General features: G+C 41.7%; 1 protein-coding gene across 4 annotated transcripts in view; it reads right to left on the reverse strand.

Moving 5' to 3' along the window:
- The window catches only part of LOC118100624 (caskin-2), a 52,635-nt gene extending 37,532 nt beyond the window's left edge, over positions 1–15,103 (reverse strand). For all 4 annotated transcript variants that reach the window (XM_047338339.1, XM_047338340.1, XM_047338341.1 and 1 more), the window contains exons 1-2: positions 15,006–15,103; positions 10,877–11,351 (exon numbers count right to left, since the gene is read on the reverse strand). In XM_047338339.1, coding sequence (XP_047194295.1) covers positions 10,877–10,970 — 94 coding nt within the window. In that variant the 5' untranslated portion in view covers positions 10,971–11,351; positions 15,006–15,103. The remainder of the gene's footprint in view (positions 1–10,876; positions 11,352–15,005) is intronic.
- Between the last annotated feature and the right edge of the window lie 6,237 nt (positions 15,104–21,340).

Below are 21,340 nucleotides of genomic sequence, written 5' to 3' on the forward strand. Positions count from 1 at the left end.
GGTAAATGGAGGCCCAGCACAGCTGCCTACAAAGGCAAAAAGAAGCCCTAGAGCAAAACTCAGCTTCAGTCAGTCTTTAAATAAGTGAGTGAGTTGCAGCCAAATGAGGCTTCCTGACACGGTGCCACCTGCAACAGAGCACCTTTTGTTTTACCTTATACCAAGAGACTATGAGTTGTGCTGCGAATGAAAACAAAAGTGGTTGGCTTGCATGTATGCGTGTGTCTGTGTGTTTAAAACAATGTGTTGAAAGCGTATTGTGGGCTGTGTGCATGTGCTGCAGTGTACCAGTGTTCTCCTTAAAACTACAGAGGAGATAAAGACGGTATAAACAAACACCCAGGGGCACACAAATACACCAAATTCACAAAGTGACACACTTTAGCATCATCAATTCTTCATCAATTGCTTCATTGCTGCATCGTTTGCTATAAGAATAAACGCTGGAACTGGGTCTTGAGAAAAACCCTTAACATCAAAACAGCCCCGGGATGTATCATCCAATAAATTTGCTCCATTGTTAAAAATGTAGAGAATAATCTCCCGTGGTGCCGCTGGCAACTAGGTCAGACACATTCAATATTCGCTGACAATGAGCCAGTGTGAAAATGAAACAGATGATCTGCAGTGATGTGTTGCATTTGTTTATAAGCGCGTGTGTGTGTCTGTGCACGTGAAACAGCACAACTCAATGTGCGTACTTCCTATTAACAAGTGTAAACACACCTGCCGGTTTCATATTACATAACATGTCTCAACCCTGCACCCTAGGGATAAAACACTTCACATTCCACTCAAATCATCTGTTTACTCTGACTTATCCCAATCACTCCTTTATTTCCATGTGCTCTTTCTACTACACATAATGCTCTGGGTTAAACAGTTTACTACCTCAGTAAAATAGCCTTGGAGCTAAAAAAAAAACTGTGATGTTAGTAACATCTAACATTCACCGAGGATTGTGCAATATGATGCTATAAACTGTATTGAAAGACAATATAGATTTCGGCCAGCCATCATGACCACAATATTATATTTGATATAATTTCTGTATGTTGTGGAAAAGGATTTAACTCTTCTCACTGGCTCTTGCGAATACTGCATGTACTTTGGTAATACAAGTGGGAAGCTGGTGACTGATCAGGTATATTATTTGTTACTGCATGCCATCATCTAAACAGACATCAAAAGGGACCTGGGCTGATCACCATATCATTACAATCAAATTCTGAACAAAGTACACACTGTGTTTACACATAAATTATGGTAAAGTAGTAAAGTTTAAGTGCAAACCCCCACCACCATCCCAGGCACATCATGCACATGCATTCAGACAGTCTAGTCTTCAACCAACGGGGGGCCCCTCTCAGCTCAGGGCCCCAGGTAATTGCCTGCTTTGCCTACCCTATTGGTGAAGTGACATGGATTGTAGTGCATAGGAAACCATTTCAAATTAGAAAATGCAAAAAAGCTAGAAATTAGATTTCCTTAACACTGCCTGAGTTCATATTTTTGTGGTCCAGGATGTACAATCGGGGTGCTTGGGGTATATTCATGTACTTTTGGTACAAATTGTGGTAGAGGTAAAGGTGATGCTTTATTTGACACACACAGTTTCCTAATCATTTTCTGAAAATGTCTGTTTCCCATGTTAGTAACAAATTGCACATAGTATAACCAGGAAACCTCCTCTGAAATTAGAGCACAGTAGGGGTAAAACATATGTTTACTATAATAGGATACTGCCTTACCAACAGGTGTTTATCCTCCAAAAGGCACAATGAGAGTGTAACACATAATGTCCTCATTCAAACAAGCTCTCCACTCCAACATTTTATAAGTCTGCAACAATCAATAATTATATTAAACCGACGTCAAACGTACAAACAATAAACACCATCCATTTTAGTCTAATGAGATATTTCATTCCCTTTTCATTTCTCTGCTCTGCAGCAAGGTGACCGAGAAATGGCAGAAACCAATCCCTCTCCCATAACTGCAGCTATTACCGAAGAGGACTGGGGTGTAATGAGAGGAAATATGACACAGGTTCATGAAGAGTTCACCTGCCTGGAAAACGTTTGTGTATTTGTCGCCCAGCTTATGCCGTCTCATTGCTGTCTGCTCTTTGATGCTATAGAGTTGTTTTTCGTGTACAGTGTCTGCTGTCACCTTTTTTTTTGTTTTAATATCATTCAAACAAAGCCCAAACTTCTCCATCTCACTGATGACTGCGGGTGCCTCGCCATGTGATTTGTGTTGAAAATGAAGTCGAGCTCGACTCAGTCATCTGCTGTGTCATTACCCCTACAGACCAGACAAAATACACAATGTGTTGAGCTCTAAAGACTTCTAGTGCTGCTCAAAGTCTTGGGCTTCCTAATAGTTTAATTATTCCCATTTTAAAATAGTAGACAGAATCTAAGTCTTGATGCCATATCTGATCATGCTGCTGAAGTAAAAACAACTATTGACTTAACATGCGTTACTTTTCTCACTCAACCCCTGCAGGGAGTTAGTGAACTGTCACGTGATTATTGGACTTAGGCAAACACCAGCACGAGGTCACACACTCCAACGGGGATGGAAAAGTCATTACAATTCTCAATTAGCCAAAGAGGCATGGATCAATACACTCTTGCCTACATACCATTATATGCTACTTGAAGGTCCATTTAGCACAAAGGCTCCCTGCTCATGGACAATTCTAGTCTTATCAAACCCCAAGACCTACAGAGTGGTGTAGTAATTTACTGACTAACCTCATCCAACCATCTCAACACAACGCAAAACAAAGCCAAACATAGGGCTCGGAACTGATATTTTTTGTTACCGGTTGGTATTGATGGTCTGCTCACATTTATGGTCTTGTTACTTTGATCAGATCTTGAGCTGTTGAGTTGAACCCAATCCTGGAACACAAACACAGCACCCTCACATTGACACCCTGAACAGCAGGCACACAGAGAGGGCCTGTAAAGAGACTCACAGGACCAGTATAAATATTTTACAGTCCATGGGTCCACCAATGTGGTGTCCCACTCAAATTTGTTCAGGTAGTCCCAACAGCCAGTCGGACAAAGAAGAAATTCATTTGGCATTAATTATACCTGCCCAGTTATCAATATAACTGAATCTGCCTTTATCATAGCACTTATGTCAGGGTTTCTAGATCAGGTTGGGATTTCCGCACACTCATATTCAATAAGTTCTTCCTTGGGTCATGCACCACCCCCTCTTCCAAATTTCGTGGAAATTGGTTTTGAATAATCCTGCTAACTAACAAACGCTAATGAAAACAATAACTTCTTTGGTGAAGGAATTTCCCACAGAATTAATTCAATCTATGGCAGTAACTGGGGAGCACCCGCACGAAGGTCACCGTCACGGCCAACAGATTCTGAGAGACAGGTACACAGACCACTGAGTAAAAGATAAGTCCTCATGAGAGGGAAAGACTGCAACTGCATTGCACGCCACAACTGCAGCTGAAACTCTGAGGTCTGACTGTCTGCGTTTACAGTAAAAAACGTTATGGACCATTAGCACAGGCATGCTATAGCTCACGGTAGCGCGGCACACACCAAGTTAGAGATGACTTATGTTATTGTGAAAATTTGGGTTCATATTGAAACTGGCAGGACAAATTAGAATATGGCGGACCATGTCATGGAAACAAATTAAGTTAAGAACAAAGAAAAAGAGAGATTTTGATATCAACTGATATTAAACCACTGGATTAAAATGATCCACTTTTGCGAATTTGACCATTAGAGATGCTTTCAATGGATGTATTCATGTTACATCTTAAAAACCTTCATACACCCTGTTTCGGTCTGCGGAGAGGCCAAATAAGCAAAAAGAAATTGAAGAAAGATTGCAATGAAAATCTGAAAACTTCAGTGAAGCATTCTCTGATTCACCTTGTTCGCTCCATATTTGCCTGACATAGACACACTGATCTGTTCGCAGAAGTATCATCCAAGACTCTATGAATAGTGTCTTATTATGAGGCACAGTCACTTATCAAACAACTACAGAGCCATGGGATATGAAGAGCCACCACAGTTGATTGCTGTTGATGGTGATTTCTATTTGCATCCAATTCAGGCTCACAGATGGGAAGATCAGGTGAATGAAATGAAGGGATAAATGAAAGAAAATATAAAAGACTGAGATAATGTAGAAGATTAAAGCCAACACCAACCTCTCCTGCTGTTTCTCATTAGTGCTAAGAGAGACTGACGCAACCCAATTCCAGATCAGTAGACACACTCCTCACACACACATGCAATACAAGAACACAAACAAAACCTCCTTATCAGACAATTACATTATCATTGTCTGTACATGCATAAAACCACTTCCACGAGTACTCAAAGTTCTCCGCCTACAGATATCTTTCTTTTTGTTATTGTTGTATCCATCTTATCACAGAGCCAAATCCAAACACATGAATACAGTTCGGGGGCATGTAGAGGCAGGGCAGAACTCGGTGACACCGTGCCTCGCAGGCTGAAGGCTACATTCATGCACCTGCCTGACTGACAGCTTGTTTTTCAGTAACAGAGGAAAAGAACGATGCTATATGAAGATCAGAGCCATACTAAACTATGTGCACCCCGGAGAAAGTAATAAAGCACTAGTCGGGCTAGATCAAATGACACTGTGGATTGACTCTACACATACACATAGCTTAATTACTTCAGTAATTTCCTCGACAATCCGAGACAGGCTACCCCATCTGTCAGGAGGAAAGGGGTCAGGATTAATGTGTACTTGTGCGTGTGTGTGTGTGTGTGTGTGTGTGTGTGTGTGTGTGTGTGTGTGTGTGTGTGTGTGTGTGTGTGTGTGTGTGTGTGTGTGTGTGTGTGTGTGTGTGTGTGTATCTGATACCATGCAAGAGTAGTTCACACTGCTTGGCTGCTAACCAACTGTCTGGCTTTAAAGTAGAAGACTGATTAGCCCAGTTAGCAGGTCTGTTATTGGGCTTTCACATAAATTACAATACTGCTACAGAATTTAAATACTAAAGAAAAAAAAAATCTATGCATGTGTTTGGACATGTGCAGTATATATATGTGCACAGAGAATACACATACTGATATTGCACACATATGCATAAGTACACCTCTCCTTAGGTACCCTTAAGTCTTACCGACTTCTAATCTGACACTAGGCCAGATGGGTTATCCCTAATTCAAGGTAAAGGAATGAAGGCAGGAGGGAGGCCAAGATAAAGGATGGGGGTAGGGGTGAGGGTGTTGCTGAGGAAAAGACGGATCTGCCAAAAGAATATCCTGCACTGAATGGGTTAGGATTAAAAGAAATCAGTTCAGCATTTACACTTACTAGCTTTTTCATTAGCTTCTTAATAAGTTAAGTGTCCAATTCAAGCTCCTCTTCTGTTTCTGACCTATAGTGGTGAATAGTGCCCAGTGCATTTTTGTGCAGAATTTGAAGAAATTCCCTTAAGGTGCTCCTGAGATGTTGCATTCATGAACACAGGGTTGGACATAAAGCCTAAAACCACAATGCCACTGGCAAAATCTGTCATCAGTGCAACATTAACATTTAATTCATCTCCATAAGGAGATTGTTGCAGTGAAAATCAAGAATCTGTAGGCGAGAGTCAAGAATTTGGGGCTGAAGGCATTTCCTTTCTAGTTTAACTAATCACATTTGAGCAGGCATTGGTTGCCCGCAGGTAAACAGTCCTTGTGGAAAGCAGAAGTGGTGGAACACATTGACTGAAATGCAACGTCTTTTGTCTATTTATCTGCCTTCATGCAGATAGCGGTTAACAGAGATTAGCCAACAGGTATCATTTCTTGTGTTTTGTGGAGAGAAAAATTTGACTCATGTGGGCTTATCGTACTTTCAACAGTGTACACCCAACGGAAGACAGAGTCTTAGTCTGGATATCCACAGTCTACACCGGAAGCCCCAAAATATTGCCCGTTGCACCGAGAGGCTAATTCATTGTTGGACTGACAAATAACATTATGTTTATGCTTAACTACTGACCATTAATCTAATACCTGATAAATTGACTTGTTGATTAACACAAACAGTTGGCAATGCTTGTGTCAATTACTTAATCTTCAAAGTTATAAACTGTTGGGTAGTTTTTTTTCACAAGTTTTTTCACAAGCATTCATCAGGGCCTCTGCTGATTATAAAAAAGAGGGAATGTAATTAGGATATGTTAATAACAATGAGCTGTATGAATCAGCTTAAGTTGCCATCCTGACTTTGTATGGCTTACTGTGTCAGCTGTTTGTCTGGTAAAAATGTGCCAGAGATTTGTGAAGTTCTGAGTCATCAATATACTATGTATGGCTTATATGGCCAACACAATACATGTTCAAATATGATCTTTTGCCTTTGTATCATGGCTCTTTGTCCATCTGCCCATTGAGAATCACCAAAAGGCCTCGTGTTTAGCGTGACAGAAGAGAGGGTTGGGCCGCGGGTCAAGATGAAAGAGAGCATGTGTTGCAACAAAAGACATTGTAATCACAGAGGCCTTTGAAGAACCTCTGGTCTCTAATGGACCCCATTGAGGGAGGGTCCAACAACACCCTCTTCAGGCAGCGCCAAGTCAAGAGGGTGTGAGAGGGCAACACTTTGGGCAAGATGCCTTTACGAGTCAAGCTGTCACTCTAAATGCAACAGAATATAAATAGCTAACAGAAGCCTCGGCCTTCTGTGTAACACACACACTGCCCTCTCCCACCTGGACCAGAGGGACAAGGTGTATATTTTATTTTAATACTTTAGTTTTATTTTATTTTTATATATTTTATTTAAGTTCATTGCCAGCAACTGCTGAATGTAATTATTGTGCATATGACAATAAAGTCTTGAATCTTGAATCTTGACACCACTGTATCTCCTGTATACACACCGCCACCCACCTGACTTGACAGCTTGCAACAGCTAGGCAAAAACAGGGAGACTGTTGTAAGGCGACTTAAATTGACTGAGCACCCAGCCTGATGTCAGCAGATGGCTGATTGGAGAAGAAACCTCCCATCTCAGCTCCCCCCGTCCATCAGCCAGCTACAGTAGCACTGCTAATCCCTCCGGGACACTGCAAGTCTCCTCTGGCACCTTTCAGCCTGCTCTACAAATGGGTTCCTGCACCTAACAGAGCTCCTGCTGTGTAGACACAAATTATTGTGTTTAGGGGCTGATGCTGGTTTCATTATGATGTCCCTCTTTAGCAAAGGCCAATATATGTAAATCTCCAAGTCTCTTTACTTAAGGCAAGATGAGATAGGAAATGCATCTGTTTGCATTTTCATCCTCATCTCCAGAATTGTTTAGATTAAGAACAGGAAAAGTTATTGATAATGACATATTTGTAGTAGCTCAGGAAAGGCTGTACTCAAGCACAGAGGTGCTTTGAGCTTAACGAGAATGTCAACAAGTTTTGTCTTTTTTTCCCCCATTCTGCGTTAGTATGCTAACACTGACAGGAATATTATCAAGCCCCCTTTCCAATGGTCAAAAAACTCATGAACACCCACTAATATCTGGCTTTTGTCTGTTATGGCAATGGATACAATCAGCATTCACTCCCGAACAAATGACTCTGCAGCAGACACACGTTTTTATTGGGTTTGGCTTCCTCCTCTTCCTTATTATTCTTCTTCTTATCAGCAATACACGTTTGTCTACTTATTGTTTTTTGCATCTGGGGAACAATGTGCAACGGCATTTTTTTCTTCGTATTGTGCAAAATGAAATGATGCAATGCTGGCAGTGAGTTGAAAGAGCTTTTCAGTTGCTGGTGCGTTTGTGACATGGAACATGACTCAATCGCAGTGTGCCCACATTTAAAAAGAACTTGCATGAACTCGCTAAATTTGGTGTAAAATAATTTTTTGTTACATCCATCAGGGTGACATCAGGGAGAGACGTGTGTTGGTTTGTTGTCTGTTTGTGAGTAGGAGTATGTAAAAAGTACCAAACTTGTTAGGGCATGGGGACTGGGAAGAACCCATTTACTTTTGGCACAGTTGGTATTCATGGGTAGAAGAGACTCTACAATGCATGACTTCTATAAAGAGCTAATTTACAAAACATTATTGTGTTAAAAAGTTAATAAAAGAATAAAACAACTTGATATTTCAGTCTTCTGAGACTACAACCTTTTCCAGCATCATACTGGGATGAAGCTTTCAATCAGCAATCTCAACCACTGCCCAGATAAGGAAGGAACAGGAAGCACACTATAGCAACATACCAAACTAGGCAAATATTGAATATTGGTCATTTCCTCAACTTTGAATAATTACTCACAAATAGTACTGGACTATATGGGAGGTTCTCTTACATTATTGAAGTGTGAGTTTTCTATTATGTAACTCAAAGGTTACCTCATACTCCCTTTCTCTTTTTTCTCTAACTCTAAGTCCTATGCATTCAGTCAGACCAGCTGACCAGATACCCCTTTTCACCAGCACTGTTTTTGTCTGTCCTCCACATGCTCACTCCCTCCCTGACCCCCAAGGCCCCCCGCCACTCCCTACAACTTCAGGGTGCAGTCCCAGGGCAGGTGCCTCCCTCCTCCATCTGCACCCAGCCCCGGCCCCAGGCTTAGCCTGGGGCCTTGGGAATGTCCAGCATGTCAGCCTGACACCAGTACAACAGCTTAAAAAGCACCTGACCTCTCCTGAGGATTTTCACTTATGAATAAGTTTTGTTTGTAATCACAATGTTACTTAAACTCACTTATTGGTCACATAAGGCTTTGAGTGTAGTCATAAGCAATCAAAATCTTTGTGTTCGACAATACATAAAAAATACCAATAATGGACACTCGAGGCTGCAATGCTGTATTTGTGTTTTGTCATGTTTTTCCTGACAATACAAACATGCTGGAAAAAATAACAAGCTAAATATTTTGGGTATTCAAGTAGTCGGCCCGAAATGTAACATTTGTCCTGTGGGTGTATGGCACAGGGATCATATAAATGACAAGTACTTTTCTTTAACGTATCATTATGAAGTAAATGTTGATTGCATAATGGAACCACTAGAGAATTATGATTTGGTGTTTAGATTCCTACGCAATTCTGTCTGCCACTGGGTATGTTATTATGCAGAAAAACTTGGACTTGATTTATGGCACATACGACGTGAATCTGCCATCTTGCAACCAAAACAGCAAGAAGGAAGCACTTTTGATCTCTCTGATTGCTATTGTGGCTTCACCGCATGCAGTGGAAATGGCCGAGGGTGGAACTGTGGAAAGTCGTCGATGGATTTCTGTGCTTATGTGTCTGCTGCTGACAATAAAGTTGTCTTTCAGGTTATATACTTGAAGACGACATCTGCTTCAACTGGCACATTTATCAATTCTACTTCCATGAACTTGTACTTGAATTTCAGCTGAATCTACAGTAAAACTCCCTCCAGCAGTTTCATTTGAACTAGTTCTGAAATGGACACTTCACCTTCATTCACGTGCTTTCACTTAATCTGAGGCTACATCCATACGCCTACATTTCAGTTTAAAAACAGGATTTTCAGGCTACAACAATCTCCATCTACACAAGCGTTTGGCACTGAATCAGTTTTTTACCCCAGTCCATACTAACACACCTGAAAACGCATATGACATGACCCCTCATGCGTGTGCTGGTGTACACAAGAAGCATTTGGTTGTTAATTGCAGAAGAGGTGGACTACAAACCGAAAAGACCCAATCAGCAAGCAGTTTCTGCCCTTCCAGAATAAAACGCACCCCATCAGTTTTCAAACTAAAACAGGGCCAGCAACGTTTCCAAACTTCTAGTGGCTCTATAACGGCAGGTGCATCCATAGCAAAGTCGAAATGTTTTCAAACTGAAATGTAGTAGTGTGGATATTAGTTATTAACACATACACATAAATACATTTTTTCCCCCTGTTTCAATTAATTTAATTATTGATTAAAATATGTATTTCATTATGTGTTTATATATTTAAATGAAAAAGTAATTTTGAATCTTCCGTAATACTCATTTTTGAGTCGCCCAGTTCAACCACAATGTGCTGCTCTTCCAAAAGATATGAAGTGCCTTGCTCAGGGACACCTTGATGGTAGTTAAAAAAAAACAGTAGAGAACATTACTCATTTACTTTTCCAAGCCAGTTTGGCAGAGATTCATTGTTCCCAAACCAAAGTACACACACACACAGCAGTACAAAAACAGACAATATCACTTTCAATATTCTCTGCCAAGCAGCTCTCACTGTCTGTGTAGTGTGTAACAGGCTTTTTCCTGACAGCCACAGCTTTGTTCTCAGGGCTTGTCATTTAGCATCCAGCCATGCTGATGAAAGCCCAGAACAGATAACGCCACAAAGAGAGGCTTCAACTTCACAGCCTGCTTGGCCTTGACTTTCCCTGGGCTTGGATAAGGGAGCACCCTGTCATTTGGGACAACGCTACTGTAAAGAGAGCTCGCTTGTCGCCTGACTTGGGATCTACGCAGATAAGGAACTCTGAAAGAAGAAGAAAGCCCCCTAAAACCCACACAGCAAGACATGCAAGCTGCAGGGGTCTGCATTTAGGAGATTAGTCTGTGTTGTGCCGCAGTTTGAATCCACTTAGTTTCAAATTGTCCCTGACCTATCTGCTGTGGGGGGCTGTGTTATGTGGTCGACAGCTGAACCCGTTCCTGTGGTTATCGCAAAGAAACTGCACTTGGTTTAGAAGCAACGACACAGCCACTGGCAATAGCTCTGGCTCTGCTATCTTTGTTCTGTTTCACAGTGGAAAGAATCACACTCCCAGGCCGGGAGCACAGCACAAAAACAACATTGCATAGAAATAATAGAAAACCAACAATCCCCCTGCCTCTGTGGGCTCCATACTTACTGGTTTTGTTGCACTTGACTTTGGAGAGAAGCTTGTGAGCCAGCAGGAGATCCCCGCTCTTCACTGCCACCAGCAGATCCTGTTCTTTCCCCATGATTACAGACTCAACCGCAGACGCACTAACTGCTCACAGTCGGGCAGCCTGGGTCACTTTGGTTTGACTTTTGAATGCTCCTTCAGGCGGACGGGTTCATCAAACGTTTGTCAGGAAGTTCACAGACAGATGCTGAAACCCAGCCATGAGGTGGCGTTGTGAATACTGAGCCTCAGCAGCAGCTAGAGAGAGGGAGCATGAGGTAGACTGGCCCAGGAGGTCTTCTGCCTCACGTTGTTGGAGTGTGGATCCATTCTCTGGGATGATGGTGGTCTTGGAGTTATAGTAGAACTGCTGGAGGGTCAGTTGCCTGCAGGGCTGAGAGTATGTTCACAGTCTGCCTCCTTCAACCTGGAGGCAGCAGCCAGACCTGCCGTTAGACTACAAAGGAGACACAGAAAAATCACTTTAAGTCTCTGTGTGATCACTTAAAAATACATTCAATGACTTAACTATGAACCCAGTGTTTTGTTGTCACCATATGATTATGTAAGACTGGGTATCAAACCTGAATACTTCTTTATTACTGACCAAAATGTTTCCTGTAGCAGAGAATCAAAAACTCAAAAAGAATCTGGTGCTGGTTGTTTTTTAACTTTAAAAATTTTTAGAGCATTTTATTCAGGCAAAGGTTGTGTATGGCTATTTGCTTTTATAATTTATTGTCTGTATCCCAAAAAATAAAGCATAATTTGATTGGCTATTTCCTGCAAGCAAAGCAAAGCAACGGAGTCACAGTGCAGTTCGGCAAAGCATGATGTCACTGCATTCAAAGTGAAGGAGCCGAGTTCCCATTGAAGCCTCTAACACATGTGTGTGAGTGCTGCCTTAACTCCTAACATTGATATTGGCTCTGCCTCAGTAGGCCATGACAGAGTAGTGGTAGTGAGGCAGCAAGCACAAGTCCAAGAGCCTGAAACTGAGGCAGCTACACTGAGTCCAGATATCCTCCATTCTATTAAGGTGTACAAAGTGTTTTGAGAGGAAACTGACAAGTATATTTTTACAATGTAAAATATGTCCTGCTCTCTGGTGCTTTAAATTCATTAAAATCCATATCATACCTGCCTAGCTTCAGTATCAGTTGGGCAAAGGTATTGATTTATCTATTGTTTTTTTTTTCGATTTTGAATCAATGAATAAGTTGTCATACCGCTGGAAGCTTAAACTACACATGAGGCCTCAGTGAAAGAATTGTTTTTTCCCCCTTTTGTTCTACTCAAAACTATTTTTCAGTTGACATCTTCCCCTGCTGTCTGAAAACATCAATGTTGATGGCTTCAGCCGTTTTCAGACATGAACTCCTGAAAAGGTCAAGACAATTTGGTCCGGATATTATCCAGAGTTGTCCTTTCATACATGAAGAAAGCAACAGGAGGTTGTCTGACTCATATGCCCTCACAACAACAGAAAAATCTCCAGAGCATTCGGACGAGGAGTGGCGTCTGAGTAGAGCATTCGGGGGACAGGACGTGATGTATTAATTCCGCTGTGGAGATCACGTTTTTTGTTCACTGCACATCGACACTGGCGTCGGCCCGAATCACCACAATCTTGTTGTCTTTCCAAGTGGACATCGTTGTCGGTGTCTTCCATGTGTATGCCACATCTTTTTCATCCCATTATTTATTTGTTTGTTTTTTTCAGTTTCACATATGCTGCGTGTTAGAAACATCATCAACAGGCCTAATCGCTCAAGATGAATCCTCCGGACATTATTCTACACATGGGTTTTACTTGGAGGGCCCGAAGGACAAACTCTGGAAAATGTCTGCAGCAACTGACTCGGACAATGTGTTCTAACATACAGCCCCTTTTTTTCAGGGAGCTTATCCGCAGTTCAGTGCATGAAAGCAGCACCTAAGGACTCTTCATTGAGATCCAGATTCTGTAGCTGACATATACATTTTGCCCCGACTTGTGCACCTCCATCTGAAATGGCTCTATGAACTGCAACTCCAGCTCTATAACATGTCAGAAAATAATGGTTTCCCAGCACATGATGTGACATGCTCAAATTTCCCTTTGTCTACCAAAAGTACAAAACAAGATATTCAAGATATTCAATTTACAATGACTTCAGTGAAAAGTAGCAAATCGTCCCATTTAAAAAGCTGAAACCAGAGAATGTTTTCTTTGTTGTCTTTTTTTACTTGACAAAGGACAAACAGTTATTTTCCACCAATCAGTGCAGCACATTCAGCAGCATGAGTGCCAAGCTGAAGTGTTGACCTGATTGTGATCATCAAAAGAGTTTGTGAGGGATGAATGATGTCAGGTTCAGGCCTTCGACTTTAACACGACCCAACTATTGTTTGTTTTCTCGGATCCAGGAAGCCCAGTCCCTCAGGAGTGTGCAGCTAATCTCGTACTCTTCCCGTGCAGGAATAAGGACTCCGTCCATTGATAACACTCCTCCTGAAATATAAGGAAGCATCTTTTTTCAGTCAAGCCGTGTCTGGCACTCTGCCAACTTATGTCTTTGGAAAAAGATCTGGTTTTTTTTTTTCTCTCCAAAGAAGGAAAAGCGAGGCACAGATGACTGCTGCTTCAGAACCAATTCAGCTGAAATCGCAGTCGCATGGGACAACGGATGGAGAAACAACACTGACGATAAGCAAAATAACCAGAAGACATTTTCTCATGCAGGGGTAAAACAGTCCCTCTGGGATGTGTCTGTTTCTTGCAGTGAGACAACATCACTCGGGCTGTTTCACTGAGACACACAGCCTCCAATTACAACAGGAGACCGGGAGCACGGTCTGTCTTGTTCCTAGCAGTCCTTAATTTCAGCTGAATTTGTTTTGCAATCCTCAAAAGCATTACTATTCCCTTTGTCATCCCAACAGACACGACACACCCACTCAGGTAAACACCCTTCTTCAACCCGGCCTCCACTTTGCAAGTCAAAAACACGAGGAGGCTGTTTCCACTACCAGGCTGTATGAGGCTGTTAAGACGGACAGTTCACTTCAGTTCAGTTCAGTTATTCCTCAGGTCTAACTGGGGTCATCGTGCGGCAGTGTGGCCCGGCAGCAGATTCCAAACGCATGTCTTTGCACTGACATATGATCTAAAACTAGCCAGGCACCTTGCCAGCCAGTAAACAACTGCATAGCTTTACAGCCCCTCACCAACACCAGACAGAAAATAAACAAGGGGTCCAAAATGGGAGGGTTTTGTCAGGTTTTGTCTCAAAACACAATCAGCAGGTATTTAAAGAGGCAAGTGGGAGCAACTCAATTCACTGCCATTGTTTGTTCCGCACACTTCTCAATAATTGGGTTTTAATTTGACCTAATTGGTTAAAAACAGGCTCACTTAAAGGATTTAGAGCATAGATGATGGGGGGGGCGGGAGAGGTGGATGGAGAAGAAGGGGAGAGAGGAGACGCTCAGTGCAATCATATCAGACCTCAATCTCAAATCTTGCAAATTTGATCCCATGTTGCGTGTCAGCGAATAAACACATCAACAAAAAAGACATTGAAGTCATCACCACTGTTCCAAATCCAATAAGATTTACAGTAACACCTTGATTTCCCGACTTGTTCCCTCAGGATAATGGCCGATGAGGTGAGAGAATTGCGTTTTTCAAAGAGGTGCTGCGTGTGGGTGATTTCACAATTAGCTGTTCCACTTCTTGTTTGTAAATACAAGACGGGGCTCTGATAGTTTGTCCTCTGAAGTGTAGTTGTTGAAAACTACGGAAGCGCCACACACAAATTCGGCCGGTGTGGTGGCTCCAGATGAGGAAAGAGCGTTGGGGGGGAAAGTGAAAACAAGGCTTCGGCGTTTCCCCTGAACACGTTACTCTGCAAAGTTCGTCCGCTGCCATGTTCGCGGTGTCGAACGTGTCGCCTCGGCCGTTCGCTAAACTTGTCAGCCTCAACTGTCAGAAAGCTGCTCCCCGCTCCAAAACACGCGTCCGTCTGTCGGTACCGAGCCACTGACAAGCACAACTACAGCCGGGGGTTCGATTCCCCCTCAGCTTTAACTTCAGAATGAATGTGTATGAGGAGATGGAGGCTCTCACCTGTTGTGGCCGGTGCAGGTGCTGACGGACACATTGACATCAGAGTCACTGAGGGGAGCAGCGCCGGACAGCACGAGACCGAGGAGCGGGCATCAAGCGAACTGTGGGAACACAGCTCACCTTCCGGTAGTGACTGTCAAAGTAAAGCTCGACTCATTAACGTTCCTGCAAGATCTTAAAAACATTCATTGACGTTTTTTTTGTATCCTTATTGCATTTTTGGTCCGTCATCTGCCATCGTCTGCATATAAGCGAATTATCCACGCAGACATTTCTACTGTGGATTTCTGGAACTACTGCGCATCAACCTTATTGTACCGTTGCCTGCCAACCCATTTAAGGCTTTTATTTTGAAGGCAAACTTACATAACCTCTGCGAATCTAGCAACTAATATTACTTCATCAAACCCGACCAACTTGACAGTTTGTTGACGGAACCTATTCCTGGATAACTGGGATCAGACAGACAGATCACAACAAGTTTAATAGTTAGGAGGGAAAAAAATACAGTAATATACAAACTCAAATAATGTGAGAATTCTGCCTCTAAGTTAAAGTTTAAAGATTATTTTCTTGTTCATTTAAATGTATTTTAAACATTTATTAATTTATTTTAAAACAAAAAAGAGAAAATTACCCTCTCTGGAATTTGAACGTAAAAGTTGTCAACTTTTTTGTCAACAATTAGGAAAATGAATTGGCTCGTCTCCCTGCATGGGGCAACAGATTGCTCATAAAACAAACAGGCCCCCTGGACCCTGGAGCCAATAACACTCCGGAGACAGTGTGGTTATCTTGTAGCGCCATCTGCTGGTGGGAAAAATGCACTGATACAAGTCATGATCAAATGTCATACTCTCTTCTCGTGTTACTGCATTTCCAACAATTATACAATTAACTGTAAATCTGTTTTTTTTTAAAAAACAACATATACCACATAACACAATTCTCAGGTTGTATTTTTATTACATTTACATTTTCAAAACTTTAGCTCGAATGGCACTCAGGAATTCAAATGCTCCAGATTTTTATGTGGATCTACACCAAATTGCAGACACTCATAAAAATCAGCCCCCTGACCATGCTTGTTTTTTTTATCAAGATCCATGAATTATTCTCTGAGCAATAAAATAAAATGTTTAAATATCTCACAACGTTAAAGAAAGTGAAAACAAATTCCTGCATCCACATTTAAATGTAATGGATTCTTCTTTGACCCGTACCACATCCCTCCACCAAGTTTCATGGAGATCTGTCCAGTAGTTTTTGTGTAATTCTGCTAACCAACACACACAAAGAAACAGACGCATATGAAACATAACCTCCTTGGCAGAGGTAATTATATAGATTGTCTGATCTTCTTTTTTGTAATCCAGGCTCAGAGGGGTTCTGCTAATTCTGACTATATTTGACTTGTCAGGATCATTTTTGGTGCCTCAATATGAAGTCTTATATATGAATAGCCTACAATCTTCGAACGTAGTCTAGCTAGATGACACGAATGAAAATGAAAGTGTGATGATATGTGTGCATTTTATTCTCTCAAATCCATAATTGAGTAAGATATACAGTAAAGCTGCAATGCTAAACTGGTGGAATACAGCACTTCTTCAATGTGGTAAACATCCAATAAACAGAAACAATGTTGATATAGGACATTCAGTCAAAGGTAACCTTGTAAAATCACAATGATGTAATTGACCTAAATAAAATTGAAAAAGCAAACAAACAAAATAAATAAATCTCACACATTTAGTGACACTTCTTTTCATGAGCTTTCCAGTCGTTTGAAGGCCATTTCACAGAGCGAACATTTGTGGGGTTTCTCTCCCGTATGGCCTATCTGGTGTCTCTTCAAAATCCCTGCACTTTTCAAACATATATCACAAGTTGGGCACTTATACAGCTTTTCCCCCGGTATGCATCCTCCTGTGTGCTGTAAGGTAATAAGACTGAACAAACCCCTCACCACACTCCTGACACCTGAAAAGCCCAGTATGATAGTGAATGTGTATTTTCAGCTCTGAAGCAGACCTGAATCGCTTGTCGCACTCATTGCATGAGTAAGGCCTTTCCTCTGTGTGGGTCAGATAATGTCTTGAGTGGGTCAGATAATGTCAGTGAGTTTGCACTTCGGAACAGGTTACCGCAGTGGGAGCACGGGTATCGCACACCCGTGTGGAGTTTCGCCACGTGGAGGTCCAGGATTCTTTTGAGCGCCTTAGCCTTTCAGCAGCGCTCGCAGCGGAAGCGCCTCTCCTCTGCGCTGCTGTGACAATACACAGCCTGTGGATTCTCAGGGCTGCGTTGGACTTGCAACCTTTCCCGCAATCCCAGCAGAGGAATGGCGCCTCCTCTGTGTGAGTTCGGTCATGTAGCGTCAGAGCAGATGCGGAACTGAACGCTTTCGGACACTTGGGGCATTGAAAAGGGAGATCCCCAATGTGGAACCTCTCATGCCTGATCAGACCTTGTAGATCAGTACGTGCGTTCACACAAAGAGCATGGAAAATGTCCTCTGAAGTCGTGCACTTTAACATAGTGCCGGTTGAGGTCTATGAAGCCTTTAAAACTCTCACCACACTTGGCGCAGGGACTGGGCTTGTGTCTCAGATTATGTTTTGTAAGTCTTGCCACATCTGGGAATGACCTGTCGCATTCCACACAATACAGTGAAGAATCAGATGGTTTGTGTCTATTTGTCTTTTCCCACTTCGGACCCTTGGAGTTCTGGCCTGAGGGACTGACCTGATGAAATCCTTGGCTCTGATGTTTTACATCTTCTAACTGTTCTATGGTACTTAAGGGTTTTGAATCTTGCTCAGTAGCCATTGGTACTCGTCCTCCAGAAGGAGGCTGTACTTCTTTCTGACTATCCAGACATTCCTTTTCATGAGGTTTGAAGTCGGTTGACAACGAAATTCCCTGTGCTTTGGGTGTTGACTGTGTTTGTCTGAGAAGTTCAGAGGCTTTGGTACAGTTATTCAGCACACATTTGACTCATGTCTCATAAGGTGATACTGGAATTGAAAGAGTACAGGTCGCTCCCCTGTATGAGTCCTCTGATGCCTTCTCATATCTGATGCACAACTGTATGTTTTACCACACGTGGGACACGTCCTGCTGGATGCCACATCATGTGGGCCCTTTTTAGACACCTCATTTATGGGTGTTACTGAAATGTTTTCCATCTCTGGATGTTGGTACTGTTTAAGTGGTCTTTGGGATGCAATCACAACAGGTGTATACAGTGCAGGTGACAGCATCCCCTTGGATATATTGTTGTTTTTCATTCTCTCATCAGTTATTGTGCTGGTGCTGACCTTGCTGTCATCTTTTGTACAGTTGTTGGTCTTACGAGGGGTCAAGACTTTGTAAACACTTATTCTGATCCTTTAAAAGAGGAAGATGAGAAGATTGTCATCAGTACATGTGTGTTATGTACAGAGCTGGAGACAAGATATTATCCTTTTCTTCACCATAAGACTGTAGCTAGGGAAACAGTTAAACAGGCTCTGGTCAGAATTCAACAAATCTAGTCCCAAACCTAGTGTATAGCTGGACCGTGTACAGTCAATGTGAGAAATTGAGGATGTAGTTGAAAATTGTTGTGGAACAGCAATACTCCTATTAGCGTTTTCCTGACATCATTGTGTGGTATTTGCATTTTGCAGTGTCAGCCAGTTTCAGCCCTTTATCTGTTTACTTCTCTCCTGCTCCCTGTGCTCACTTATACAGTATTTTAATTCAGACAAATTCCAAATAAATCCGTTCCCATTCCTATGTTTTCTGTCTCTTTTGTCCGAAAAATTAACAAAAATGAGATGGTGACTGAAAGGCAGCCCATTAAAGCCTGTGTGAAACTGATATCAGTGATTTTTAAAAACATCACTGGTTGTATGAGCTGTGCAAATTAAGAGAGGCGGACAATGAATCACATTTTCCTCTGTATTGCCTTTATTAAGATGAGTTAAGACGATCCGGAGCATTACCACAGGACAAGAGAACATGGAGGTGTAGAACGGGCACTGCACTAGTAATAATGATGATAATAAATAAATATCAATACTAAAACCATTAGATTATAAAGCACTACATACAAGTAAAAGAAAAGGTCATAATTTCACCTCTAATGTTTTGTTTTTTATGTATTTATAAAATATATAATACCCATCTCCTTATGAGTTTGAACAACGTTTAATCTCGTTGAATTTAACTTAACAATAATGTGTTCTGTCACAGTTGTCAAAACTGCTTTCATTCTTTGTGTTGTTTTATCAGTATTTCTTCTTTTTTTTTTACAAAGTGGTACAAAGCTGAACCTTGATGAATCAGGATTTGGAGAGAGAATAGGAAATATATAAATGCTGTCACCGGAATAAAGATAGACCTGTTCTTTTCTTGATCAATGTGCAAATACAGAATTTACTATGAATGAGATGAGTAAATAGAAACGATCGGGTCGGTCATGTTAGCTGGGCTGATGTTTACACTGCACATGTCTGTAATCATGTGTCAGGCACAGAGTCACACTAACTCAGTGCAGGTCACTTAAACTGCCTCGGGCTCGGACCATTCAGACAGAATCATGTGGCCCAAGCCACGCTCTGATCTGGACACAGACCCGGGCGCTGTGTCAGCGGTTGCATCTCCTGGGTCATTTCTCGTCTCAGAATCACAATTGAACTCGGTTTTCAGAATTAACAGGCTACAATTGGAAGGACAATTTTTCATAAAAGCTGTAGCTGTAAAACCATGGAACATGTGACACATTTAATAAGTAAACACCAGTATGTAACACCTAAAGATGGTTGACGATTTAGTCTCTCATCCTCAACATGTCCATGTGTTTAAAATCTCTGAGACGCTTAAAGAAATAAATACAAATTATACAAATATACAAATACAATGATGATGCTTTCCAGTGTTGAGATAATTTCTAAACAATAAACACATACCAGCAAAATATTATAAATTATGTCTGAAAGCAGTCTGAAATGATTTGTTGTTGTTTTTTCTTCAATTAAAACGTAATATGAAAGGATTAAATGTTACACATCTAGTCAGTAGTCAAGTGTGCGTAAGAGCCCTCGTTGAGTTTGCGTAGATTCTGTTCTACATAACAACAAATCTTAGAGATGAAAATAGGTTGGTGAGGACATTTCATAATCTTTGTAAAACACAAGCCACACCTCATCCTAGAAGTCAGGTCTCTCCTGAATGACTTCTACCTCTGATCAATTTAAGGTGGTATAATGATAATTTTGTATCCGACACTGCCTGTAAATTCAATTACATTTTTTTTTGTATTGCACCAAAACACATTGTCTCGAGGCACATTACATCATGTCCATTCTCAAATAGAGCACATCACATCAAAGACATTATGTGATCATTGACAACTGACAGAGTCAAAGGCATCAAAGCCACTTATTTACAATGAACCGAACAAAGACGAGGACACAGTAGATGGCGGTAATGCACAAACGCTGCAGGAAATCGAACAGAGAAAAGCCCACAGCAGCCGGCATGAGAAGACAAATTTATAGGCACTTAACATTATAGTGCCCATTTATACAGTAGCTGAGACCACAACTGCTAAGAGGCAACAGGCTGCAAAGGTCAGCTGCAACAAGCGGCAAAAGTCAGCTGCAGCTTACAGAACAAAGCAACCTACCTCTGCTAATACCACACAGCCACTGTCAAGAATCTCTGGGGCTAAACCTCAGAGGAGCAAACCAACCAAGGACTTAAACCATGAGGAGACGAATACCATTCAATGGGCTAACTCCAAGAAGATTGAACACCACAAGAAATTTAACAAAGAAAAGCCCACAGCAGCTGGCATGAGAAGACCAATTCTTGGGCCAGCAGACCCACCCATTTCCTTTTGTTCTTGTTCTTGTTCTTGTTCTTCTTTTTCTTGTTCTTCTTCTACTTCTACTTCTACTTCTACTTCTTCTTGTTAGGGCCCGAGCACCGAACAGTAGGAGACAGTGGGAGGCCCTATTGAAATTGTAAGGATTTTTTTTTCTTTCAGGCAAATGAATTGGCTTTTTGAGGGCTTTAACATGCTCAAATTCTTACCAAAATTTGCAGAAAATTTGAAAGTGGTGAAAATGTACGTATTCTGGAGTAATTTTAAATGGGCGTGGCAAAATGGCTCAACGGCGCCCCCCGAGCCCCCCGGAACGCGTTCACATTGACCGATCTTCACAAAAATCGATACACAGGTTTATCATGACCAGACAAACAAAAAAGTCTGGAGGTGCAATTTGAAAAACGCAACAGGAAGCCCGCCATTTTGGATTTAGTGGCCATTTAGGCCCTAACCC

This window comes from Hippoglossus stenolepis, chromosome 21, assembly GCF_022539355.2.
Source record: "Hippoglossus stenolepis isolate QCI-W04-F060 chromosome 21, HSTE1.2, whole genome shotgun sequence".
NCBI lineage: Eukaryota > Metazoa > Chordata > Actinopteri > Pleuronectiformes > Pleuronectidae > Hippoglossus > Hippoglossus stenolepis.